We start from the raw sequence: 27,502 nt of genomic DNA, 5'->3' as shown, positions 1-27,502 counted from the left end.
TCTTACTCCATTAAAATTATTTTTAGCTTTTTGGAGGTGGGGGTGTGGTGGGAGTCGGGTTTTGTCACGATCAGGACTTATTCTTGGTTCTGTGCTCAAAGACCACTCCTGAAAGTGTTCAGGGAACCATATGCAGTGCTGGGGATCAAACTGGTACTGGCACCATGCAAGGAAAGTGGCTTAATCCTCTGTAAAATCTCTTTAATTTTAGTTTCTAAGCAGATTTTCCCCCTTCAAGATTATTTTCCTGTCACTGTTCCCAATTGTGAGTTAAATCCTCAGTATTTTTTTTAAAAGGAATTCTTAGAACAGCAGTCATTATGCCAACATGCATTATAATACAACCGACTTAAGCTTTTTGCTGCTAAAATGTTAAATTTTATTCTGGACATCACTGTAGCAATTTCTGTTTAAGCCTGTATTATTAAGATTTCGTAGATAATGATTTGCATTAGAAAGACATCTAAAACTGCAGCTTCTGCTGCCACATTCTCTGTACACTTCAGTCCTTGGGGCATTATGAAATTTCTATGACAATTCCTAATTTACTACAATCAACTGTTCTTTAGATTGATGTAGCAAAGTACTATTTTAGCTCTATTTGATTTTCAATATGCTTTTCTAGACTTGACAGAGACAGAACAACAAATTTGAAAAACATTAAATTATCTTTTTATAAGATTAATTTTACCACCTGCTCTCCCTTAAACAGGCAATGCTTAAAAGATTCAAAGCCAAGAGGGTTTTTCTTCTCAATCTGCATCAGCATAAATGCATGCAATACGGATGCCAAATGTTCAACATCTACCACTCTCCTTTATCAAACCATTGTTTCCTATTATCAGAAAGCAGTTCTGAGGCTTCTGTGTGTGGTAATGGGGATGGTGGGCTGTGATGAATTTAACAGATGTAGCCCTGGCTTCCAGGGGCTTTAAGAGAGAAATCACCAAGTAAATGTAAAACCAAACAGGAGTGGGCAGCTGCCTACCTAAAGCCAGCAGTGGCAAGACCATCCAGGAATGAGAGAGGACAGGAACAGGCCTGCAGCATTAGTGGTGAGGAGGTGGTGGTTCCTGGCATCCAGGAATGGATAAAAGTCAGTAAGAGGAAGTCAGCTTTCTGTGAGAAAGAACTCTGGTAGCAGCTTAAGGAGGAACTGTTACTAAGGGAAGGGTTGTGTGTGTCAGGAAAAGGAAAGAATACTTCAGTACTTGGCTTCCAGGAAGAAGGCAAGGCAAGGGAGAGGCAGGAGCACTGTGGAGAGGTGGAGAAAGAAAATGGTGGACAGGAGTACAGAAAAAGAATTGAAAGACAGCCTGCAAACAGTAAGAGAAAGCAAAAAATTTCAGGCTAGGAACTGAACAGGTATTCCAAGGACTCAGAGACTTAAATAAGGGTAGAAATCTAGAGTAGTGAGCAGCTAATAAAAGGCAAAGTAATAAATACAAGATGTGCGAATTAGCAGGATGGTGTTAGCAATGGGAGGCAAAGCTTTGTGCAGGCAGCTGCCTGAGATCTGGTGAATGGAAACCCTCTCTGGCCTACGCTCATCCCTACTCAGAACGGAAGTATTCTGTATGGTGATGCCCACTGATCTAGAAGATTTAGATTTTGCTTAATATATCATGTGGCTAAATTAATTGGCGCTTGCTTACCCAAGGAATAACCCTATCATAATGAATCAGATTGCTGAGTTCTGCTCTGAAGGGGAAAATGAATCAGACTACTGAAATACGAACAATCCTGTTTTCACATGCTCTGCCAACAAACATACCACCACACATACCAATATAAGAATCCAGAAACAAAAACCAATTTAAAATTCTAAGAAGCTCACCCATTCTCATAATTTAGATGCTTTACAACAATGACTCTCCTATTCAAGAAATGTCTCGACATACCAATTAAGCCAACACTTCCCAACGTATCTATAATCAATGTAAAAACACCAACACACTAGTTCAGAAAATATGCCCTCCAGTCAATTCCTCGATGTGTATTTCAGATACCAAAAGTTTTTTAAAAAGGTCTATGATGAAAATTATTTTTTAAAAATAGAGCTGGAATAAAAACAAAAATTGTTAAATAAATGACTGCTGAATAAAACAGTAAGTCAGTTCAGAACATGGAGCAACAGAACAATGGGGAGAGCACTTGCTTTGCATGCGGCCAACCTAGGTTCCACCCGACACCCCATATGTTCCAGCACTGCCAGAAGTGATCCCTGAGTGCAGAGACAGGAGTAAGCCCTGGGTGCTGCCCGCTGTGTCCCAGCCCCCACTCCACCCAGCCACCCAAGAAAAAGAACACAATCTGTCAGTCAGATAATTTTAGGGGCTGGGGCCTATAGATAAAATCCTATCTTAAATCAGTGAATTTAAGAGTCAGTAAAGGATGTGATCACTTTAAGGCAATTTTTCTAAGTCGTTTGAAACATAGAAATATGATGATTAAACAAGATTCAGGTCAGAGTGGTAGGACAGTGTGTGGGATATTTATTTGCCTTGCATGTGGCTGACCTGGATTTGGTTCCTGGCACTCCATAGAATCCCAAGTTCACTAGGAGTGATCACTGAGCACAAAGTGAGGAATAAGCCCTGGGTACTACTATGCATGGCCCAAACCCCAAATAATAGTAATAATTAAATAAAAATAAATAACAAACATCTTGGAGGCTGGAGAGATAGTACACTAAGTGGGGTGCTTGCCTTGCACAAGGTTGGCCCAGGTTTGATATACCGTGATTCATATGGTCCCTAGAACATCAACAGGAGTAAGTCCTGAGTGCAGAGCCAGGAGTAACCCCTTAGCATCACCTGCTGTGGCACAGAACCGCCCCCCTCCCTTAAAATAAAAAACAAATATCTCATTTGGGGGGAGGGCCCACCCAACAGTGCTCAAGGCCGCTTCCTGGTGAGGTGCTAAAGGGACTACACTGTTGGGAATCAAATCCAGGCCTCCTGCTTGCAAAGCACACACTGTGCAGTCTGTTGAGTTATCTTTCCACGCCCCAAATAAAATAACTGCAAGTAGCCAGCCACACTGGGGCTAGGTGTTGGAGAGAAGACGAAACAGACGAAATGGCAGAGGGGAAGCAGCTGTGGCAACAGTGTGAAATGTGTCATAGAGCTGCCTGCTGCTCAGAGGCAGAAGGCCCAAGTCCAGGGAGACAGGCAGGAAAGGCGGGACCGGGAGGGATCCCAGAGTGGATGGAATGAGAGTCCACTCTGGCGAGCTCCCAAACGAACAATGGGAGGCTGAAATCCGAGTGACGTGTGTCAGAGCATGAGCGACCCAAGAGCACAAGCACATGCAGTTCATGTGGGAGGTCAGGGTGTGCGTGTGTGAGAGATAAGACAGGGCAGGAGAAGTTGGCTGGGGCAGATAATGAAGAGCTTTGTTTGCTGGGTGAAGAGGTGAGAGTGGGCAGCAGGAACCACCAGATTTTCACCAGGGTTCAGACTTGCATTTTATAGAGGTCATTTCAACAGGAGTGGATGGAGGACTGCTGTGTACAAGAAGGCAGAGAAGGTGAGGGAAGGGTAGAGATCGGCATCGTTTGCTATTTACTCTAAGCTTAGTCAATTACAGCTACCAGAACTGCACACAAAGGGTGTAGGGAACTGAGGCAGCAGCTCCAGAGGAATGTGGTGAGGGTATCCAGAGTCAGACTCTAACAGCTGGAAGATGATCACATGGAGAGTCAAGGGGAGGGGTGGAAAAAGCTGGGGACGTGTCCCATGTTTCTGATCTGGGTGACAGACTGAGGCAGTGATCACAGGAGGTGGAGCAGCTGTAAAAGGGAAGATGACATAAATAAAGTATGTAGTTCAGACTGTAGCAAAGGTCAAGTCAAAAGTTTCTGGACCATACACTGTACACGTTTAACCTGACAGGTCAGACTTTGGAACTTTGGTTTCCAGCCTATAAGAATTAACTGGTTTCTACAAGGATAAACTCATGACCTCAAACTAATTAACACCTGCCTTAATTAACTAGAAACACTGAATAGGTCCTTATATCTTATTACTGTGATGTAAAACAGAATGTGTCCCCAGGCTTGGGTCCTAACCCAAGAGGGATAAAGATCAATTACCGTATGGAGAATATTTAGACTCTTCTGTGAGACTGAACAGGCATGACAGATGGGGTATGTGTGCTGGTCAAGAAATTTAACAGGCACACAAAATCTAGCTGGCTTTGATGTTTTAGGAATCCATTTAGCAATGCCAGAACATCTAGCAGCTTCTATGTCCCCTGAAATGTTACAAGGTGATGAGAATCCAAGTCATGGCATACATGGTACCAGTGTATTCCATGCAAACAGTGTGGATTCTAAATTTCAGAGGATCATGTACTAAGTTCCTACTTTAGAACACATTAACTGTCATTTATTTGGTTAGTTTTTGGTTAGACCATTGCTAATTCTGACTGAAATAAATTGCACAAAACCATAGGAGGAACCAATAAAAATTATTTACAAATGCTAACATAGAGAGCAATTACCTTCTAATACTTATCAGAGGCTAAGATTATTTAATCTTATACTACAATTCTGGATTTTGTTAACAACTGGGTTCTTCCATTTGCGTCCATAAAGAGCTGTAGGGACTGGAGCGATAGCACAGCAGGCAGGGTGTTTGCCTTGCATGTGGCCGACCTAGGTTCGAATCCTCTGTCCCTCTCAGAGAGCCTGGCAAGCTACCGAGAGTACCCCGCCCACAAGGCAGAGCCTGGCAAGCTACCCGAGAGGTATTCGATATGCCAGAAACAGTAACAACAAGTCTCACAATGAAAACATTACTGGTGTCCACTCGAGCAAATCAAAGGAGCTGTAGAGACAGACATACCCACAATCAAAACTAGGTGTTTACAATATTATACATATAAGCCCTCAATAGCTACAGACAGGCTAAGAATCAAATCAGTCAAATGTTGAGTCTCAATGAAACCTGATTACCTCTAAAGCGATACTGAGATAATTGATGCAGACTTGCTCAGCCTAAGTTACTCTAAAACAAACATCAGAATTGGATAACAAATTTATTTGGTTCTAAAAAGACCTTTGGATAGACTAGTATTTCCCACTTTAAGATACAATGACTTCTGGGGCTGGAGCAATAGCACAGTGGATAGGGCATTTGCCTTGCATGCAGTTGACCCGGGTTCGATTCCCAGCATCCCATATGGTCCCCTGAGCACTGCCAGGAGTAATTCTGAGTGCAGAGCCAGGAGGAACCCCTGTGCATTGCTGGGTGTGATCCAAAAAGAAAAAAAAAAGATACAATGACTTCTTGGGTAAAGTATTTAATCATTGTCAGGTCCAAAGATGGCTCAATGCTTTAAACACTTGCCTGGCAAACACAAGGTCATGAGTTCAAATCCCAGTGCAGCCAGATGCACTGATAAGATCAGGACAATTCCCATGTTTGGGATCCCTAGCAAGAAGGGCCTGGAAAACAGCACAGGGCACAAGGGCAAACCCCAGAGATTCCTAGAAGTGCTCGATGCTATCCTGAAAGTCATGTATTATCACTTCTCAGCCTTTTGGTTAAGATCAAGTGTAGTATCTGAAAGTCATGTATTGTGGGGAAAGGGGGTGGTCATCAGTGAGAAAGGGCTCTGAGAGTAGTCAGGCATGAGGTCACAAGTTACACGACCAAAATCACAACACCAAGGCAAAACTGATCACAACCCTGGGTCTTGTGTTGGGGAGAGTGATAACAGGAAGCAACAATCTGATTTGTGTGCTGCTCCACTGGTTCCTTTGGAACCTCTTGTGAACAGGGGAATGAGACTGGCGAAAGTCAGTAGAAGATGCTGTCTGGAATCACCTTTATCTGTATGCTAAACCTCTTCTGATGCACATTGTCTGAGACATCTCATCTGTGACTTAATGCCATTCTAGAAGTGACCACAGTAAAGTAAAAATAAGGTAGAAGATAGGAGCAAAAAGGGACGAAATAAGGCAGCTAGGTTTCCTACATGAAAAGACAGCCTGTTTTGACTTTTTCTCATTCTATATTCTCCACCAAGTATGTGGGAAACTAAACAAGCAACACTAACAGATGATTCTCACAGAACTCTAAAAGCAAATTGCAATAGATCTAAAGAAAAGATCCTAAAATACAGATATTTTACACGTTTCCCCTTTCATTTGAAACTACTAGATCACAGGAAAGAACACAAAACAACAATCTAACAAGATGTAGCTAAGTCTAAATTCTTTCATAAATAAGAATTCTATTTATCATATATAATCACTCCCTTCCCATGGCTTGGGTTTAAATTCTGCAACCTGAAGACACCAGAAACTCTAGTGGCCCAGCTTTGATCCACTAACAGGCATGTGTTCAAGAATGCTAAAGGTAGCTTTAGTGAAACATATTTTCAAATATAATCTGAAGAGGAAGTAAAACTTAATTTCCACAAGAATAGCAATAGCTGGCAGAGATAATGCCCACTAATTTTTTATTTTATTATTTTTTGTGGGGGTGGTCACATCTGGCGATGCTCAGGGGTTCCTACTGTCTCTGAACTCAGGAATTACTCCTGACAGTGCTTGAGGAACCATATGGGATACTAGGGATTCAACCCGGGTTGGCTGCACAAAAGCAAACACCCTACCCGCTGTACTACCGCTCCAGCCACCCCCTACTAGATTTTTAAAATATGTGCATCCCAGGCTGGGAAGATAACTCAAAAGACTGGAGCACATGCCAGGAATTAGATGCCTGGCACCAGACAGACACTATCACCACCTCCTCCACACCGCCCTCCACATGGTATCACCCAGCACCTTAGGCCTAAATAGCACCACATCACTGGGCAGGAGCACTGAGCCATCTTGCCCACACAACTGGGTTAGTCCCCAGCCCTCTCAGCACTGCTTGGAAGTCCCCGCACCCCATATGTATCCTGCATTACATTACCCTATATTGTACAAATACAGCCTTTTATGAAGATGAAAAACTATCCTGCCACATGAAATCATCTCCAAAACCAAGACATGGTTACTTGGTTTATTCTCTCTGAAGAGACAATTAAAAATGTGTCCCACGTGTTTAAAGCACAAGTACTAATTAATTCAATTTTGTGGTGACCGAATTTCACAGTACCTAAAAAGGGCTGAAATATGTTTATAAAACTTTTCTAATGGAAGAGATGCACAGGGTCAGGTGTGGGGCTAGGGCCTGGAGCTTCCATGCTTCATTGTTTGTGTGTTTACCTACCTAGAAGCCACCCCCCTTCTCTACTCCCCCCCCCCCCGTACTGTTTTTCAGTGTTTAGTGTTTTGCAGAGGATTTATTTTTTTTTAATTTATTTATTTTCTTTTTGCTTTTTGGGTAACACCCGGCGATGCACAGGGGTTACTCCTGGCTTTGCACTCAGGAATTACTCCTGGCGGTGCTCAGGGGACTATATGGGATGCTGGGATTCGAACCTGGGTCGGCCGCGTGCAAGGCAAACGCCCTACCCGCTATGCTATCGCTCCAGCCCCAGGATTTATTTTTTTAATTTAAAAAGGGGGGTTGCAGAGCAGGCAGGGTTTGCCTTGCACATGGCTGACCCAGGTTCAATCCCTGCCATCCCATATGGCTCCCCCGAGCACTGCTAGGAGTAATTCCTGAGTGCAGAGTCAGACAGGAGTAAGCCCAGACTGAGCATCACCAGCTATGACCCAAAAAGAAAAAAAAAAATTTTAATTTTGGACCAGCCTGGCTGTGCTCAGGGAACCAACCATACTTGGTGCTGGGGATCGAACTGTGGTTAGCTACATGCAAGGCAAGTGTCTGAACGTCTGTAACACCTCTCTAGGCTGTGGCTGCTCTATTTCAGGGGCTATGGCTTGCCTCGCTATCAGTGAAGAGTTCAATCTCCATTTCTTCTCTTGTCCTAGGTGGAGAGTGGGACTGACTGGTTCCCTCAGCTATAGCAAGCTTCCTTTGGTACTTTCCAAAAGCTGCCTCATTAATATAAGCCCAGTCGCAGTAGACAGGGGCTTGCTATAACTAGAATGCTTATTGCACCTTTATGGCCCAGTGTGACTTCAGAACTAAGGATGAAAAACCAACACTGTGGGCCAGAGAGACAGTGCAGTGGGTGTATGCCTGCCTTGCACGCAGACAACCTAGGTTCAACCCTTCATCTGGTTCCCCCAATCCCAACAGGAGTGATCCCTGAGCACAGAGCCAGGAGTAAGCTCTGAACAATAATGGGTGTGACCCCCAAAACAACAACAACAATAATAGCACATTTTAAAATGTTTTAGAAATATATATATTGTAACAAAAAGACACTCCTGAAATCTGCTGGGGCTTGTGAATAGGTGTGCGGATCAAAAACTTCACGGAATTATATCAGAATAACAGGACAAGGGAATGCAAGGTTTCAATAGGGAGGCTGGGTTAGGGGGGAGATACCTAGATTTACCTGGAACCAAATTACAGAGTAAAAAGGACAGAGGGGGAAAAGAAATCAAGGAGGAAGTAAGAAGAGGTGGGCTGGATACATCAGGCAGGGGGAGGAACCTCTGGCACATTGGTGAAGAGGTAAGTGTGTCTGTCTAAACAACAGAGCCAGCAACACTGAAGCAGAAGATCCAAACTACAATAACTAAACTTTAAAATGTGCCTGTCAAGCCGGTGGGCTGGGGTGGAGGGGGTGGAGGGGGTGGAGGGAGTGGGGGCAGAAGTTGGAAGTACTGGTAGAGAGAAGTTGACACTGGTCGACTTTTTTCTCAAACTTTTCTGAATGAGAATTATACAATTAGTTGACCACAGTATGTCTGAAACTATTATAAACACCTTTGTAAATCAGGGTGCCTTAATTAAAAAGAAAAATATAGGGCTGGAGCGATAGTACAGCGGGTAGGGTGTTTGCCTTGCATGCAGCCGACCCAGGTTCGATCCCCAGCATCCCATATAGTCCCCCGAGCACCAGCAGGAGTAATTTTGGAGTGCAGAGCCACAAGTAACCCCCTGTGCATCACTGGGTGTGACCCAAAAAGCAAAAAAAAAAAGAAAAAAGAAAAAGAAATATATATAAATTTTAAAATGAATTATAGACAGAAGAAAAAACTTTTCTATATGAGAATTATGCAATTAGTACTGTATATGAGTGCTAAAACTTGCTTAAAAATAAATTGTTTTCAAATAATCTTAAATCATTCATGACTCATTTACGCATCAATTAAATACTAATTATAAGTTAAGTATAAAATATATCACCTAAAGTATAAAATGTAACTCCTAGAAAGATAAGAGCTATTAGCTTAATTTTAGAACTTTTAAAATTACAAATTTCCCTTTATTCAGAAGTTTTTCCTTTTCAGCCTTGCCTTTATCTACAATTGATAAATTATCTATAAACTAATTGATAAATCAACAGATTAAAAATAGCTAACTGGGGGCTGGAGCGATAGTACAGCGGGTAGGGCGTTCATCTTGCACACAGCTGACCCCGGTTCAATTCCCAACATCCCATATGGTCCCCTGAGCACCACCAGGAGTAATTCCTGAGTGCAGAGACACGAGTAACCCCTGTGCATTGCCGGGTGTGACCCAAAAAGGAAAAAAAAAAAAAAGCAGCATACTGTGAGAACCCTGAGATACTTAAGCCTGAAGAACTAAACATTTAAATGTATACAAAGAGAATTCATAAATTCTCTTTCATAGAATCGTAACAGTTATTAAAGCACATTCCTGAAAAGTTCCGTATAGAAAACATGGCAAGATTTATTTTTTTTGTTTGTTTGTTTTGTTTTTGGGTCACACCCGGCGATGCACAGGGGTTACTCCTGGCTCTTCACTCAGGAATTACCCCTGGCGGTGCCCAGGGGACCATATGGGATGCTGGGATTAGAACCGGGGTCGGCCGCGTGCAAGGCAAACGCCCCTACCCGCTGTGCTATCGCTCCAGCCCCAAGATTTATTTTTTTAAGTGTAAGTTTTATGAACTATGGCCTTTACAAAATCTTTCAACAATGGTTTTATGTCTATAACTGTTCCTTGCAGAGAGGGTGTCTAACAAAGACTGTATCACTGTATCACTGTCATCCCATTGTTCAATTTACTCGAGCAGGCACCAGTAACGTCTCTATTCCTACCAGGTCTGAGATTTTAGCAGCCTCTCCTTACTCGTCATTCCCAACGAATGGAGGCTCTTTCAGGGTCAGGGGAATGAGACCTATCGTTACTGTTTTTGGCATATCGAATATGCCACAGATAGCTTGCCAGTAATATATATATATGTATATATATATATATGTGTGTGTATATATTACTTTCTATGATTTGTTGCCTACTGTCTGAACTCCATCAAATATGGTGTGGTAATTATGGAAAATGGGTAGGAAGTGTCTTATAATGTGTCGCTTTGCAGCTGCGCAGTCCAGAAAGTGGCCTGGCGCATGGTGGCAGTTGGGTAGTGGAGGTCGGCTGCCAGGCTGGGTCCCTCTGGGGCGCCTCAAGTGAAAACAGCCTGGTGGAGTCCCTAACAAAGACATGTTTCTCTAATAGTCAATTAGCACAGTCTGAATTTTTTTTTATAGTAACTAGCTTTAGGACCAGAGTGACAGCACCTTGCACACGGCCAACCCGGGTTTGATTCCTCCGCCTCTCTCAGAGAGCCCAGCAAGCTACCGAGAGTATCTCACCCACACAGCAGAGCCTGGCAAGCTACCCATGGCGTATTCGATATGCCAAAAACAGTAACAACAAGTCTCACAATGGAGATGTTACTGGTGCCCGCTCGAGCAAATCGATGAGCAACGGGATGACAGTGACAGTGACAACTAGCTGTACAACACTGTACACAATGCTTCTGATATCTGGTCCTAGATGTACAACCCAAACTTCCCCAAGCAAGCCAGCCAAGTTCCTTTCTTGGCATACTCTACCCCAGTCAAAGTTATCTATCATCCATTACGATGAGTAAACTGGAAGGCAGACCTAACACTTACTTTTATTCTTTCAATGCCTGAAAATGAAAGAGCAAAGCTAGGTGACAGTCAGAAACCAAAGACCAACCGCAGCAGGAAATTATTTAGAGTATTTTATGCCATTTGCCCTCTCTCACCCTGATCAGCTGCAGGAGCAGTGAAACAAATCACAGGGTACAGGAGGATTCTGAAAGCACATGCAACTCTGTAAGCAGAGTTCACCTGGGAGCCCAGAGCCCTGACCATTCTTCACTGGCTGTTCAGTGCTGATAAATTCAGAGCAAAGAAGGTCACCTCAAGTCTATGATTCCATTTTCAAATTAGCAGGCAGTTTACGAATCTCTTCATAGGGAGGAACCAAAGGAAGGGAGGGGAGGGGAGAGAGGGAGGAAGGGAGGAGAAGGAAGGAAGGAAGGAAGGAAGGAAGGAAGGAAGGAAGGAAGGAAGGAAGGAAGGAAGGAAGGAAGGGAGGGAGGGAGGGAGGGAGGGAGGGAGGGAGGGAGGGAGGGAGGGAGGGAATTCCCTTAAATGTGGCCTAAAGAAATTTTTTAACTGATATGAGAAATGCTATGTTGCAACCTAAGATTATTCACAAATCCTCTCCCTTATGCTCAGAAGCAAGAGCACCCAAACAAAGGGCATTCGTGTGCATAAAGAATACAAATGTCCTGTGCTCCTTCTCAGACCACTTAGTCTGGGGGGGTGGGGTGAAGAGGAAGGGGGCGGGTTCTTACTCCTCACACAATACTCTGGCAGACACACTGGCAAATCTCTGGTTTCTGTGGCCTGTGAAAAGGAACAGTCACTCTAGCATTCTTCGCTCTGCTAGAAGCTTACCCTTTCATTATGATGCCCATGCAAAGGTTCTTTGCTGGTCAAGTGGGTGTTGCCAGTAAGTAAACAGCACCGAGCAGAGAAAGATAGGGGAGACAGACACATTTTGTGTGTACACGGCAAATAGGAATGCTTAGTTAACTCCCTTTTTATGCTTGTCTTAGCAACAGTAACTGACAAGGTCAGAAAGGAAAATTGGAAGCTTCACAAATAGCTTATTAACATCCTCCAACTCCTAAAACCTTCCTTAGGTTGAGCACAGACTGAACACAATAATTTTTGCACAGATCAAATTAAATCTTTACAAGTACCGAGTTACATTAACTGCAATTTATTTTACATAAAATCCTAATTTTTAAAGACTTCAAAATACATACTTCAAAACTCACTCCATGTAATTTCAAATTCCCCCTTTTTACAAGGAATTAATCTGTACCAGAAATTTGAGGCTTTCCATTAACATGTTAGAAATCGAGTTGGATTAGGTTTAACACTTGCAGAGATAAATTTAATAAAGACCAATTTGAGGAGTTTAATTCCTGATCTCCAGAAAGTACTGTCATAAATAACATACATAAAAACTATAGCTAGTTTTGTTAAACCTGTCCCTTCTTACCTAAAATACAATTTGTGCCTAATAATGGCTAGTTTTAGAAGTATTTTATTACTTTGTACAGTTAGTCTTTACCAGAGTGTACATTTCAATCCAACACCTAACAATTTCAAATAAAATTTCAGAATGAAACAGAAAATGACTCAATTCTTAGTACGCTGGTGTTTACTAAAGATCTAAAACCACTAATATCCTCTTCACCCTGGGAATCCCAGATTTAATTTAAAAAACCATCTACTGCACCCTTACAAAGTGAGTTTTCTGCAAAACAAACCAGTGTTCATCCAATTTGAACCAGTGTTAATATTGTGCCAAAATATTAAAAAACCAAATTGTAACTCAAAATACACGACTTTTTAAAGAGTGATACACATGTTTGTATTTCTTCTGCTGTTCAAAAGTAGAAACTTCCTATTTGCTATGACTTGGTAGATCATTTTTCAGGTCCATACTCTTAAAAAAAAGTTTCGATATAAGTTAATGGTAATAGCCTTTCCAGACCCCAACACAAAAACTACCAAAGGAATGCCCTACTTCCAAATAGTAAGAGAAACCTGGATTTAAAATGTTCCTTCTACGAAAAGGAAACTGCAACTCCCAAAAAGGCACTGCATTTATTAAAAGTTGTCGACCTAAACTAAGAAGACCTCAGGTCCTAATTTAGATATGGTCAAAATCACTGCTGCAAGACAATGAATAATAATGCACTCCTGGAGCAGTCAATGTTTGTATGAGCTGCAGACAGTGGTGCCCTTTGGGACAGACAGACCCAAGCCCAGTATAAACTAAAGTTCACTAAGACAGAGAGGAAAAGAGAATCTTCAATTTATCTTTGCTGTTTGGTAGAATGCAAATTTAGGATTTTTAGTGTGAAAAATAGGAAAACAATGGAACAAATCAAAGTAGCATTTTTTTTGCAAGTCCACATGTGTAGAACAACATTTTAAGTTCAAGTTACTTATTTCCTGCCTATTTATAATTTTAAAAAGCCTCAGAGTTAGGACTGGAGCGATAATACAGGAGGTAGGGCGTTTGCCTTGCACGGTATTGACCCGGGTTCGATTCTCACCATCCTATACGGTCTCCCGAGCACCGCCAGGAGTGATTGCTGAGTGCATGAGCCCGGAATAACCCCTGTGCATCACCGGGCGTGACCCAAAAAGGAAAAAAAAAAAAAGCCTCAGAGTTAACTCACTGAGAAAATGCATAGTGTATCACGCAATTAATTTTAGGGCTTGCCAGATAATCTTATAAACTATCACTTCCCACCGCCTACTTTAAAAGTTATACACACCTTTGCTTTTTTTCAAGGTTCACTTCCATGACCATAAATACACCTGGAACAGACTGACCCCAACCTGGAGCCAGATGACAGATGCTTCATAAAGTCTAATCCATTTAAAAACCAGGAAGGGAATAAATGATTCCTAGTGAATCTCACCAGAGCTCTACTCAGTAACTTCTCCGGATTAGTACAGACAGAAGCTAATTAGGTTCATTTCATATGTAAATAGCAGCATAAAGAGGTACAAAAAATAATTCACTGAGTTGCTTTATCCTAAAGCACAAGGCACACATTTTGAAAGTCACTTCAAACAGTTCTTGCTTCTGGAGCTCTCTCTTAGGCAGGAATTTTTTAAATAAATTCAAACTCATCCAGCTGTGTATATTCAAGAAATACCAAAAAGTCACAAGGAATAGAAAGTTTCAGCTGTTCTCCTCTCTCCAGTGTTATCAATAACACATAATGAGTTAGTTCATACATCACAGCTGTGCAGGCTGGCTCCAACTTGGCTAATTTAACTATTCCAGTAGAGTTCAGTCAGGAGCTTGTTCTAGTTTAGGTAATCTACTCTGCAAATCAAATAGAAAATAGCGGGTAGAGTCTTTGCCTAGCAGGCAGTGGACCCAAATTCAATCCCCAGGAGCACTGACCCAAATTCAATCACCGAAAGCACCGAAAAAAGTGATTACTGAGTTCAGGGCCAGGAGTAACCCCTGAGAACTACCAGGTGTGGTCCAAAACCAAACAGACATCTGAGCAATCCGCAATCAAAATCACTCAAAACTTCGACCATGATAACACTCTAGGGTTAAGATATAAGTGAAATTTTCTCACCAATAAGCTTTAATTTCAAGAGGAAAGAAAAAGTCTTCTGAGAAAAATTAACCATAAAAAGCAGTTTGCAACTTTTTCCCTTCACCCTCATTTCCTTTTTCCCAGGAAATTCAGGATTAAAATTAGTCGTCATAGTTTCACCTACATCACCCCGAAATAAGGTTTGCAAAGTGTCCTATGACTGACAACTAGAAAAATACCCTGACACACTTAAAGATGAACATAATGTGAGACTCAACGATGGTCCAAGCTGCATATCCTCCACAACGCAAATGATCGACAACAGTATTCAACAAAATGAGCTCTTTGAAAAATGCTTAACCCTGCGTTTAGAATCATTTTCTACTAAAGATGACTGCAGAGTTGCCATCAGAGACTGTTTTCTTAATTGAAAACACAACATTTGATGTTGTTTCCTTAACAGCATGTTTGGAATTTGGAACTTCTCCAAAAACCATCCTGTGTGCAAAAGAAGTCATGGCATCTAAATGTGGGAATTCATACATACAACGAGTTTCTGGATGATGATGGCAATAAACATCTACAGATGTGCAAAAGCAGAGTGAGAAAGCAAAGTGGATTACATAACTTGGAATAAAAACAAAATTGGAAAAGATTTAAATAATTTCATTTTATAATGAATTTCATAAGCATTTATTACTGCAATTCTCAAGCTTGCATCTTACATGTGTGAGGCGCTGGCTTTGATCTCCAATATCTCACACACAACCACAAAAAGTCTGTTAAGTTCTCTAAGCATCTTTTCTAAAGAGTTACAAAGAGCCTATGAACTTATATAGCTCAACTTCCTTTCTTAAGAATAAGGTCAAGGCCACACACTTAAAGAAAATTAAAAAAGACCAATCCTGTACATCTAATTTGGATTAAGTTAGAAGTTAAATCCAATACATTTATAAAATAAAAAATTTTCTCTGCACAGTTTCAAACTATGAACCTTTGTCTCTTCTAGAGACCAAGAACTATGAATTTTCTCCAAGCTCCAAACAATGAACTATTACGAATACTATATACAATAATGATTTACCAAATCACATAAACTTCTCAAAACAAATGAATAAACAACTGCCATTCAATACTCTTGAATCCAAAAACACTGGGTCTGACTTGGGACATATACACAGCTGAGCACACACTTCCTGGTTATGTGCAATCTGTACAGATAGACCAGCTTTACAGGCCTGACCACAGAGATTAATAGCTTTAGCCAAATAGTGTGGTAACCATGTGAACCTGGGCTACTCCAGCTTGTTTGTGAATCTCTCAGCAAGGCTCAACATGCCGTTATCTGCATCTTGTTGCCTGGATACACAACATCGCCTTGGAATACAAGGAAAATCAGGTTGCAATGACCACAGGTCAGCTTCCCAAAAGCCTCCTTTTCAACACTTAGTTATCTACAATCTTGTAGCATTTCTGCCTATACTTCAAGAATTCATTTTACTAGTAATTAACTAACTTTAATAATTACTGTTATTTTTATCAGAGCAGACCACTTACTACCATTAAAAATGTAGCAGCAGTAAAAAGAATAATAATTCACTCATACTTTTTCTCTCAAGTATCTAACAGTTTGCTTCATTGAAAACTGATTTAGAAATCAAGCATCCTGAGCTAGTCTAAAAACATGTGCTGTGGGGTCCACATTTCCATGTCTATTCAGCTCAGAAATACTACCAAAGAATAAAATACCCAATATACTGCTGACCTCAGAGTCCCTAGGATCAAAATGCTTGCCTGGCCTTGCCTTGCTCATGGGAACAGAAAGTAGTATGTTGAACAATGATTCTGCTAGCTTATGCCTGACCAAATCAAGCAGACAGAAACTTAATGTACCAAGATGCTGAAGTACTCAGCGACTGAAAATCTGCTTCTTGAGTAAAGTGGGAGGTCCCTGTTCTGCAGTTTTGCAATCTGGAGATGGAAGGATTAGAGTGACTTTGAGAGTATATAAAATCAATTACCCCTGACATGCCAATTAGTATTGCTAGCTCATGAGCAACAGATTTTAAACAACACTTTTATATTAAAGAGATTTTTAAAAATAAATGGAAACGTTTGTTTTCTAGTGCTTTAAAAAAATATATAAATTACTTGGCTTTATTACAGAACCTAAAAATTGGTTCCCAAACAGGATAGACGTTTAAATGCATTATAAAGATAATACTTTATGAGTTCAGAGCAATAGTTCAGCGGGTAGGGCACTTGCCTTACACGTGGCCCACCCAGGTTTGATTTCCAGCATCCCACATGGTCCCTGGTACACCGCCAGGAGTAATTCCTGAGTGCAGAACAGTGCAGAGTCCTGAACACTGCCAGGTATGGCTCAAAAAGTAAAATAATAATAATAATAATAATAATACTTTCACAATTAAGAAAATCCTTAGGGCCAGAGCAAAAGTACAGCGGGTCGGGTGCTCGCCTTGCACAAGGCCAACTGGGTTCAATCCCCAGCATCCCATGTGGTCCCCACCCCCCCACACACACCCCCTCCAGCACCACCAGGAGTGATTCCAGAGTGCAGAACAGGGAGTAACCTCAGAGCACTGCCATGGGTGGCCCAAAAACAATAACGACAAAGAAAATGCATTCTTGATCTAACCTGACTTTTTATCCCAAGGGCTTTTTCATCACAGTGCCTTTTATACTTGGGCCTTCTGTAGTTTCTCGTTCCATACATCCCTTTGAAACATAAGATGCAAAGTGCCAGTCTCCTAATTAAGTCACTAATAACACACACTGATCTGTGTGCTATGTGATTAAAATATGAAAAGTAAACCACGTATCTAATACTAACTGGGAAAGAGACTTCTTGGGGTTTTGTTTTTATTTTAAAGACTGCATTTCTGCAATGCCAACAATGTTCAGGCACAGTTAGGCTCTACCAAGACTAGACTAACCAAATTAGACAACTTAGAAGTGATTTACTACCACCACAGGCTTATAAACTCTCCAGACTCTTGGGTAGAAAACCCACTTATCTGTGAACCACTGAGTTGTTCACAGTTGTTCAGAAGGAAAACTCTCAGGGAAGTTTTTCTTCTCTTCTGAACTTCTGGGTCAGGACACCCTCCTCACAGGTCATGCCTCTTGCTACCTAAGGCCATCCATTATCTGTGAAGTTGTCAGGTTGCCTTTGGTCTCCCAGGTCAGATTGTATGCACTCACGTGACTGACATGCTTTTCTCTCCCATGAAACTTTAATCCATGATCTTTAATCCATAATCCAAACACGACTATCAAAACTACAATTTAACTCCCCCCACATAAGAGAAACAAGTTAGAAGCACAAAGATGTCTATTTCTTAATATAGCCTTTTCTGCACTAGTAACTTTATGTGTGGCAACTGTAATTTTCTTCATTTTAAAGTTCAATCGAAAACTTAAATGTGATAATACCAGTTCCCTACCAAAAAACATGCTTGGACACGCATACTAAAAGAACTAATTAATATGCATGTCCTGCACACAAAAATATAAAGATAACTGATTTATGTAAATCATCTTAAATATACACCTTTAACAAATCTTCCCTTCACGGCCATTAAGATTTTAGGGTTTAAAAAAAAATCTGAACTATGAAACAACTTATTTTAGCTATGACATAAACACATTAAAACTTATTCATAAAAATCTTTAAGGAAACTAAAGAACTAAAAAAACTAAAGACTTAACAAGTTTAGACAAGATACAGAAATTGTGGAGGAACTTCTAAATCATTCAGTGAAAAATCAATTATACATTCAAAATGAAAATAGGACCATGGAAAAAAATATCAATTGGAATTTGTTTAGTTAAAAAATGATTAACTTCCTTAAAAAAAACCTACTCAGTATTCAAAATTTTAAATTAATAAGGTATTTATGTAACAGAAAGATTCATCAAAGATTTTCTTTCAAAAGCAAGCTCTGTGATTAAAACAGTACCCGACTCACGATATTCAGCATATATGGAACTTCTCAGTCACACACATATTGCAGTGATACCTGAATTGTTCGAATCATAAAACCCTCATTGTCTGGCTAGGTAAACAGCCTGCATTCAATCACCATGAAAAATCAGAATAGCACACAGTGAAAAGAATAACAGTAGGGAAAAAAATAAAACCTGTCAGGTTACTACTGAAAGAAACCGCCCTGAGCTCTAACCTCCTTAGGACTCAGAATGGCAGGAAAGTAGCGATAAGGGAGCCGGAGCAATAGCACAGCAGGGAGGGCATCTGCCTCGCACACGGCAGACCAGGGTTCCACCCCCTGCACCCTCCCCCCCCCCCCCCCGCCCCGATGGTTCCCTGCACAGCGCCAGGAGCAACCCTGAGCATCGCCAAGTGTGGCCCGCAGCCCAGTAGGGGAATGAATGAATGAACCCGGCGTAGCGGTGGATACATACCCGTACTTCATCCTCATCCTGTCGTTCTCTGGGTTGCAGTAGAACCTCTCCAAGTGCTCCTGGGAGTCATTGGAGATGCTCTGCCACTTCTGGGAGGCCGCCCTCCGGATCTGCCAGTGGTAGGGCAGCACGGTGTGGTGCTTGGGGCAGTCCCGGCCGTAGGCGCAGGTGCCCTGCAGGAAGTCCGTGCAGACCTCCACGCCGTCCTCCTGGTGGGTGTGGTACTGCAGCTGGTTCACCAGCTCGAACACCAGGTCCAGGGAGGCCTCCTCGCTCTTGTCGGCGAAGAGCTCGGTGCTCAGCCTGCCGCTCGTCTCCAGGACGTACTGGATCGTGCAGCTGTCGTCCTGGAACGCCCCGGGGCCGTAGTCCGCGACCCCGTCGGCGCAGTCGGGGCTGGCGGGCACGTCGCCGGGCACGGGGTGCGGGAGGTCCGTCGGGAAGTGCACGGCGGGGTCGGCGGGGTCGGCGGCGGGGGGCGCGCCCGGCCCGGCGGGCAGCAGCTCGGGCGGGCACGGCGCGCCCAGCCCCGGGGGCTTCTTCCCCAGGGCGCCGCGCAGGCCGCCGTCGCCCGGGCCCTGGCCGCGCGCCCGGAACACGCCGTCCAGCGAGCCGGCCTCCAGCAGCGAGTTCAGGATGGGCCTGAGGGAGCGCAGGGCGCCGGGGCCCAGCCGCTTCTGCTCCTTCTTCTTGAAGCACGTCTTGAGCGGCGCCACCTTCTCGGAGAGCCGCACGGCGCAGGGGAAGCCGCCCGGCGGGGCGCGGGGCTGCCCGGCGCGCTCGGGCGCGGGCTCGGCCGGGGCCACGTCCATGACGCCGCGGGGTCCGGACGCCCTGCTCGGAGAGGAGGGGACGGTCACTCGCGGGCGCCCGCACACCCCACCGCCCGCGCCCCCGCCCCGTCTCGCCCCCTCGCGCCCGGCGGGCCGAGCCCCTCACGGGGCCACCGTCCGGGGCTGCGGGCTGAGGGGCCCCGCGCCCGCCCGCGCGCGTCACTCCCCTCCCGGCCGCCGGGCTGACAGAACTTTCTCCGCGGAGGAGCCGGGAAGGAAGGCCGCGCTCGCGAGACGCCCGCTCGCGGGGGAGCGCCGGGGTCTCGGGGGCCCGTCCTCGCGCGCCTCCGCCCGCCCCGCGTGGCAACAGGCGCCCCCGGCCGCGCGACCCCGCGCCTGGCCTCCTGAGGGGAGCGGCGACGCGGCGGCGGCGGCGCCTGAACGGCCCCGGGCGGCTCGGACGGCGCGAGCCGAGGGGGGTTTCCTCGCGGGCGCCACGCGCGAGCCCGCGCGCCAACTTTCCCACGGCCGCCCGCGCCGCCCGCGCCGCGGCTCCCGCACCTGCCGGCCCGGCGCGGAGGGCGCGGCCGGTGGGCCCGGCCGCCGCAGCCCCTACCTGAGGCGCGGCCGAGGGGCCGGACGGTCGCGCCGCGCTCCGGGCCGCGCGGCGGGGTCTGCGGCGCGCGGGCCGGGGGCCCCGGGGGTCCCGCGGGCCGCGCTCCGGCTGCCCGCCCGCCGCCCGCGTACAGAGGAGCCGCCGCGCCGCGCTCCGACGCGCCCGAGCCGCCTGTCACCGCCAGCTCTGCCGCCGCCGGCTTCCGGTCGCGTCCCTCAGCGGCCCGGGGGCGGGGCCGGGGCGGGGCCTGCGGGGGCAGGGCGCGCCGAGGGCCGGCGCTCATTGGGCGCCGTGAGCCGGGCCCCGCCCCGCGCGCCTGCGCCTGCGCGGCGGCAGGCTGGCGGGGTGCGCGCGCCCGCGAGGGGGCGTGTCCTTCCGTGCGCCGCCCCGGGGGGCGCGGTGGGGGCGCCGGGGAGCACGGGCGGGAGGGCCGGGGGCGGCCGGGAGGACGCGGGGTGCGCGGCCGGGCTCCCCCGGGACCCGGGAGGGTCGCTGTTCCGGGGGCAGCCGGCCCGGCGCGCGTGGACGACACCAGCCGTTTCGGGGCCGTTGCTTTGTTCCTGCGCCGGGGCGGCCGCTTCCCGCCCGAGGGTGGGCGCGGGGAGCGCGCGGGGTTGCGGAGAGGGTGCGGGGAGCGCACAGGGTGGGCGCGGAGCTAGTACGTGGTGGGTGCGGGGTGCGCGCGGGGAGCGGGTGCGGGAAGCGCGCGGGGTGGGCGCGGAGCTAGTGCGGGGTGGGCGCGGAGCGGGTGCGGGATGCGCGCGGGGTGGGCGCGGAGCGGGTGCGGGATGCGCGCGGAGCGAGCGGCGGGGAGCCGGTGCGGGGTCGGGGAGCGCGCGGAGCGGGTGCGGAGCCGGAGCGGGCGCGGGGTGCTGGCGGGCGCCCCCCTCCCTTAACCGGGGCGCGTGGGTCGCGCCGCGGGACGCCGAGCCCTGGCCCCTCGGGTCGGCCCCAGGCCCGGGGCTTGTTGCGCTGGGAAGGCTCTGGGTCACTGCCGCGGTGGAGGGGAGTCCTAGGGTCGCTGACCTATGGGGGGGGCGGGCCCCCCCCAGCCCTGCCTCAAATGAAAGAAAATTACTCTGGCGGTGCCCCCGGGCTGCGCGCCCGCTGAGTCGGACAAGTCCACGCTGACATTAAAGCGGGTCACAGTCTCCGGAACGGCGTCCAGCCCGGCCTGGACTTGGCCCGGAGGCTGCAGGCCCGCCGGGCGCCCGCTCCGGCCCGACCCCGCCCCGCCCGAGCGCCACGGGGTCCCTGGGGTCCCCCCAGCCGAGACAGCTGGGAGGAGCCGCTGGGTGTGAGCTCGGCTCGGCTGGGTGACACAGCAGCCCAGACCCGGGCGGGCAGCTCCGCCCTGCGGTCTGATGTGCAATTGCTCAGACGCAGCTCCCGGGGCTGGGGAGAAGGGCCGGGCGGGCCAGAACCGCCCCGGCCATCGCCTGCGCTTCCAAAGAGTGTTGTGCTTGGGGTAAGGGAGCACTCCTTGTCCTCGGGACTCACTGCTGCCCCGTGTGCAGGGACCAGAGGTGGGGGGCCCAGGTCAGCTTGTGCAAGGCCGGCGCAATAACCCCTTTCCTCTTTCCAGCCCTCCGGCAAGTGCTTTTCCTGTGTCCTCTGCACTGGTCCATCCTTTCCCACCTTCCTCTAGACTTGGTGTTTTCAGTTCTCCTGTCTCCTAGCAAGTATCCACTTTCATTATTTCAGTACCATTTCGTCTGCTGCTGTGCTGCACACCGACCAAACTGATGCTGTGAACCCCCGTTGGCTCCTGATGGTTCTGGGGCAGCTCAGCCTCGGCAGGGACCGCCTTGTCCCCTGCCCGGGCCCCGACCCGGGGCCTGACTCAGGGCTGCCTGGTCTTCATCTCCATGGCTCCTTGGGTTTCCTTACAGCGCGGTCACCTCGTCCCCGGCTGGAGCAGAGGACAGACCTCTGCTGGCCCCTTCTACGTCCTGTGTCACTGGCAGAGGCCAGGCATGGACAAGAGTGTCTGCCGAGGGCTCTGAGCTCGGGGCCTGGGAAGGCGTGGTGAAAGGCAGATGCTTAATCCACCAGGGGCGAATGAATACTGTCACTCTCAGGCCTCCTTCCTCAGGCCCTGGGTTCCCATGTTGCTGTCCCCTGGAGCCAGCCGGGAGCTGGGGTCTTGGTTCCCTGCTCCTCTTCCAGCTGCTTTCAGGGCCAGTGGCCTCTCGGGGCAAGGTGGTCCCGGATCCTCGAGTCGCTGCCAGCGAGGCGCCCCGGGCTGCTTGGGGTTGCTGCTTCCCAGCTGGCCACTCGGTGCAGCCCTGGGAAGTGATGGACGAGGCAGGTAGTGTCTGGCCACAAGGAAGTCATGAGACCGAGATGGGATTCATGTCACTAGCCCGACAGTGGCCAGAGAGCCTGGGGGCTGGGGACCACTCTGGGGACAGGAGCAGAGGCTCAGAAGACTGGCGCCAGCAGCAGCCCAGAGAAGGCTGGACTCCCGCCTCCAGAGAGGGTCTCCAGGAACGGGGTGTGATAAGGGTGTCACGGCCAAGCCCCCGATGCACCCATGGCCGCTCCCCTTGGCAGTGCCCCAGCAGCAGGAGCTCTTCTTCGTACAAGCCCCAGTGAGTGCAGCTGGGAAGGAACCCCCAAAGAATCAGCCTGGCAAAGGCGGGGGGTGCTTCCCCACTCGGGGGGCACCTGCCTCTCCACCTGCACCCGCATCCTCTCCAACACTCGACTCTCTGTCTTTATAGTCTTCAAGTGGAACTTTCTGTCTCCTGAAATGCTTTCCTGCGCGGGGAGGCGACAGGCCTGCGTCACCCGGGGATGGTTTAGGACGGACTTTCTGCAGAGCCGGTCCTTGCCCAGCCTGGGCCCGTGACCCCAAACACTGGGCTTCAGGGTCATTCTCCTCGGGGGGGCAGCTGCAGGAGTCTGTGCCAGGCAGGGACCCAGCACGGGTCAGCCTGCCCCTCCCCAGGCCGGCCCAGGGCAGGCGGGAGATGCCCCTCTCTTCCCCACACACTGACCGCCCTGGATACAGATTCCTGGTAGTCGACGGATTTTAGGTGTCCACAGGCCAGTGGCAACACTTTCCCATCTCCCCTCCTGTGACCGCTCCCTTCTGCTGTCTCCGGTTAGAAGTGTGGGACATAGCTTTGGCATCTGTATGCCACTCACGGACTCCCGTGTTGGGCCTGGAGGGGACTTGAGGGCTGTTACTGAGTGGGTGGCTGAGGGCAGCTGGGGCTCCCACGTGGGGTGTCATTCCCAGTCAGAGCTCCGAGTGCTTTCATTCTTCTTCCTCCTTTTCCCTTTTTTATTTTGAGGAGGGGGCTGGACTTGCCAGTGTGTCTGAAGAGCTCGCTGGTTGATGGCGCTGGCACGCAAGGGTCCCCCGGCAGAGCCCCCTCTTCTGTCCTGGCTCTTTCCCACTTGTGAGAGCACGAGGCTGGAGCCTCCTGAGGAAGCTGAAGTGGACAAGAGCTGTGACCAGCGGGGCGGAGGCCGCCGGAGCAGGCAAGGGTGTGCGGGAAGGACGGAGCTGTCTGGAGCGCCCAGCTTGGCTCTTTTCTGCGTGGCTACCCATGCTCTTGGCTAGCGCGTAGGCTGGTCTTCCTGCCCGCCAGCTCTGCTAGTTAGCAAGGCGGCCTGCGTGTCAGGACCGTCGCCAACACCACGCGGTCGCCCACTCCTCGCGCACCTCCCTCAAGCGCCACACGGGATGGTGTGACCAAGACGCTTTTTATTCCAGAAAAAGTAGAGAGAAGATAACGAAACCAGAGCTCAGCCTTCTGAGGCTCTCGGGCCTCCTCTAGGAAGTCGGCCTTGTCTGTCAAAGGGGGGTCATGGCTTAATATTCGTGCCCAGAGCATAGGCCATGTCCACATTAGTAGTAATTTAAACAAGTTGGTGCTTAGTATTGTCAGTAACTCTGGCGTGTTTTATCCAGCCGTCACTCTGTCACTCACTAGAATGCATCTGGCAGTGCCGAGAAGAAACTTACGTGTGCAGAGCGCACAGCCGACCCCAGAGCTCCGCTCCCAGACTCCTCTTCGTTCATGTGTGGGAAGGGGCTGGAGAGAGGACCAGGCTCGGGCGCTGCTGGCACACCTCGGACCCAGTTCCCACCCTGCCCACATTCTTGGGCCCCTTTGAACTGCTGAATACTGCCGGGACAGGCCCTCAGGTGCCCTGAGCACCAGGAGGTGCAGCCCCTGTCCCCAGTGAGTACAACACACATGAACAACACACGCACAAACACATGCACAAACATGCACGAACACATGCACAAACACGCATGAACAACACACGCACAAACAACGCACGCACAGTTGGACCCTCCACGCTCTTGCTATTCAGCTCTCTTTACCATGCTCGTAGCTCGAACTCTCCTAACATCCTTCCCATGTTCTCCTTTCATTGCTTTCTGTCTTCCTACTCGCTGGCTGAGCCTTTATGCTTGGTTCAGTCCTTCAATGAACAGAGCACTGGAGCTCTGGAGCACTGTCATCCGTTGCTCATTGATTTGCTCGAGCGAGCACCAGTAATGTCTCCATTGTGAGACTTGTTGTTACTGTTTTTGGCATATCGAATACTATCGGTAGCTTGCCAGGCTCTCTGAGAGGAACGGAGGAATCGAACCCGGGTCGGCCGCGTGCAAGGCAAATGCCTAACCCACTGTGCTATCACTCTAGCTCCTAACATCCGAAGAACATGGTCCCAACAAGGGAATGAATGGACCCAGGGCAAGCTGTGAGCTACCCTGGCATCGAAATGGGCCAGGCCAAAGTGCCACAACACTCAACTATTAGTTGAGAACATGGTCATAGACAAATGCTGTCATGATCCAAAAGTAACGACGAGATTAGGACCCTGCTGGGGTTAGGGAGACTAACCTGGCCTGAGGACTGTGGTCTGGAATATATAGTGAATGTCCTCAGGAAGAACCAAATTTTAAGTTTGATACATCTCTTACTGTGCTCATACAGAATGACATTGCTAGAAATATTAGAAGTCAATTTACTACAACTAATTAAGAGTGATGCAAAGTCTCTTCACCAGGGCCCCTCAGAGCGGGGCAGGTTGAGTTTCCCTCCCCGCCCCAAGCAGAGCCCCGGCAGCCAAAGACCTCTGGAACCCAGCCACAGCCATGTTCAAGGCCCCTCTCCACACGTTCGGATGAACCTCACGCATGAAGGAACCAGCAGAGGAACCCAGGTGTGTGGGATCTGGGGCTGAGATCTCCAAGCCTGCTCAGATCAGGACTGGGCCTCCTCCACCCAGACTCCCCATTTTCTAGTAGTTTGGCAGCCACATCCACAAACTGCCCCAGGCACCGTGTAATCCCATCAATGGCCAAGATCCAGAGATTATAAAACAACGCTTCTGGAAATGCATTTTTTATAGTCTGAGCAGAGACTATAAAATATAAAAAATATATAAAATATGTAAATATATATGTCACTGTCATCCCGTTGCTCATCGATTTGTTTGAGCGGGGACCAGTAACGTCTCTCATTGAGAGACTTATTGTTGCTGTTTTTGGCATATCCAATACGCACGGGTAGCTTGCCAGGCTCTGCTGCTCGGGCTCAATACTCTAGGTAGCTTGCCGGGCTCTCCGAGAGCGGCGGAGGAATCGAACTCGGCTCAGCCGCGTGAAAGGCGAATGCCCAACCGCTGTGCTATCGTTCCAGCCCCCATATAAAATATATAAAATGTAGTCAATGAACAGAGTATTAAAGTTAAAAGCCAAAGCTACTCACTTGACATTTCAAGAGGCCCCAAACCTGATTTTTATTTTCCTGAGCACAGCACATGCTATGAAGTTCGAATATCAACAGCTGTGGCTTTCTGTTTTCACAGTGATTAGTAATTGTCGATTCCCCAACTGCCTTCTGCTGGAAAGATCATTTCTGGGTTACAACACAAGATGGAAACCAGTGACTAATGTGCCTTAGCAAGCACCCAGCCAGTCCCAGACTTGAAAACAGGCCCTGGCTCGTAACAGTGTTGTACTGAGGTCACACCAAGAACAAGGTAGCCTGCACAAATGGCAGACTGACAATTTTTTATCTCGAGTGCTAAGTCCAAACTATGTTTCTGGCTACGCATAGAAGAACAACTTGCTCTTACTCAGAGAAGCGTGTGGGTTCCAGGGAGATGGTTCAGCGGACTGCAGCACATTCCTGGCATGTGGGAACTCGGGTTCATCCTCCCATCACTGCCAGGAGAGACCCGCACACACCCAGCCAGGACCTACTCCAAGTACCACCCGGAGTGGCCCAGGAACAACAGAGAAAGTGCACATGTGCATGTATGTGATGTGGCCAGAGTAGAAAAGAAGTCAAACTGATCACCTGTGCAACGGAATTCCCTTTTTTTTTTTTTTTTTTTTTTTTGCTTTTTGGGTCACACCTGGCGATGCACAGGGGTTACTCCTCGCTCTGCACTCAGGAATTACCCCTGGCGGTGCTCAGGGGACCATATGGGATGCTGGGATTCAAACCGGGGTTGGCCGCGTGCAAGGCAAAAGCCCTCCCTGCTGTGCTATCGCTCCAGTCCCCCGGAATTCCCTTTTTTAAAACATAAAATCCATTTCTGACAATTCTGTCTTAGTGTTATTGCTGACATGCTAACTCCCGGAACTTCCTGAAGTTTCCCCTGAGAGTCTGCACTGTGGGAATTCCAGAGCAAGACTACATAAATACATATACATGTTTGGGGGCCACAGCCAGCAGTGCTCAGGGGTCACTCCTGGCTCTGCACTCGGGAATCACTCCTGGTGGGCTCATGAGATGATATGGGGTGCCGGGGTGATCAAACCCGGGCGAGCCGCTCGCCAGGCAAGCTCCCTGCCTGCTGTACCTTGGCCCCTAATATTAGGGATTTTGATCAGCATGAATTAAGAATGAATGAATTCCAGGCTTAGAGGAAGGAGGTTTACAGCCTGGCGCAAACGTGCTTGGATAAATGTATACTGGAGATTCATGTGCTCACAAAGTAAAGGGATGTCTCGGACGATTCTGCATTTCCAAAGTACTTTCCCATGACGATCTCCTCTGCTTGAAACTCCTCCCCCTCTAAGGAGACAAGAGTGCCAGCGTGCAAGAAGGAGAGGGTCCAGGCGCAGGAGAAGATGAGACGGAGCAAACACAAGCAGAATGAATTCTGAGGTGTTTGTGCCCCTTGGCCGACGTCTGCTCCCACTGAGAGCCACAGG

At 48.0% G+C, this 27,502-nt stretch overlaps 1 protein-coding gene across 1 annotated transcript in view; it reads right to left on the bottom strand.

Annotated features, from left to right (window-relative positions):
• Nucleotides 1-20,429, bottom strand: part of TIPARP (TCDD inducible poly(ADP-ribose) polymerase) — a 31,225-nt gene extending 10,796 nt beyond the window's left edge. Inside the window, exons 1-2 of the mRNA XM_055128327.1 lie at nt 20,305-20,429; nt 18,916-19,749 (exon numbers count right to left, since the gene is read on the bottom strand). Of these exons, the coding sequence (XP_054984302.1) occupies nt 18,916-19,727 (812 nt within the window). The 5' untranslated portion in view covers nt 19,728-19,749; nt 20,305-20,429. The remainder of the gene's footprint in view (nt 1-18,915; nt 19,750-20,304) is intronic.
• Nucleotides 20,430-27,502: the final 7,073 nt, after the last annotated feature.

This window comes from Sorex araneus, chromosome 2 (assembly GCF_027595985.1).
Source record: "Sorex araneus isolate mSorAra2 chromosome 2, mSorAra2.pri, whole genome shotgun sequence".
Lineage (NCBI taxonomy): Eukaryota > Metazoa > Chordata > Mammalia > Eulipotyphla > Soricidae > Sorex > Sorex araneus.
Note: the sequence above shows the minus strand (reverse complement) of the source record. Positions and strands in the feature narration are given on the sequence as shown.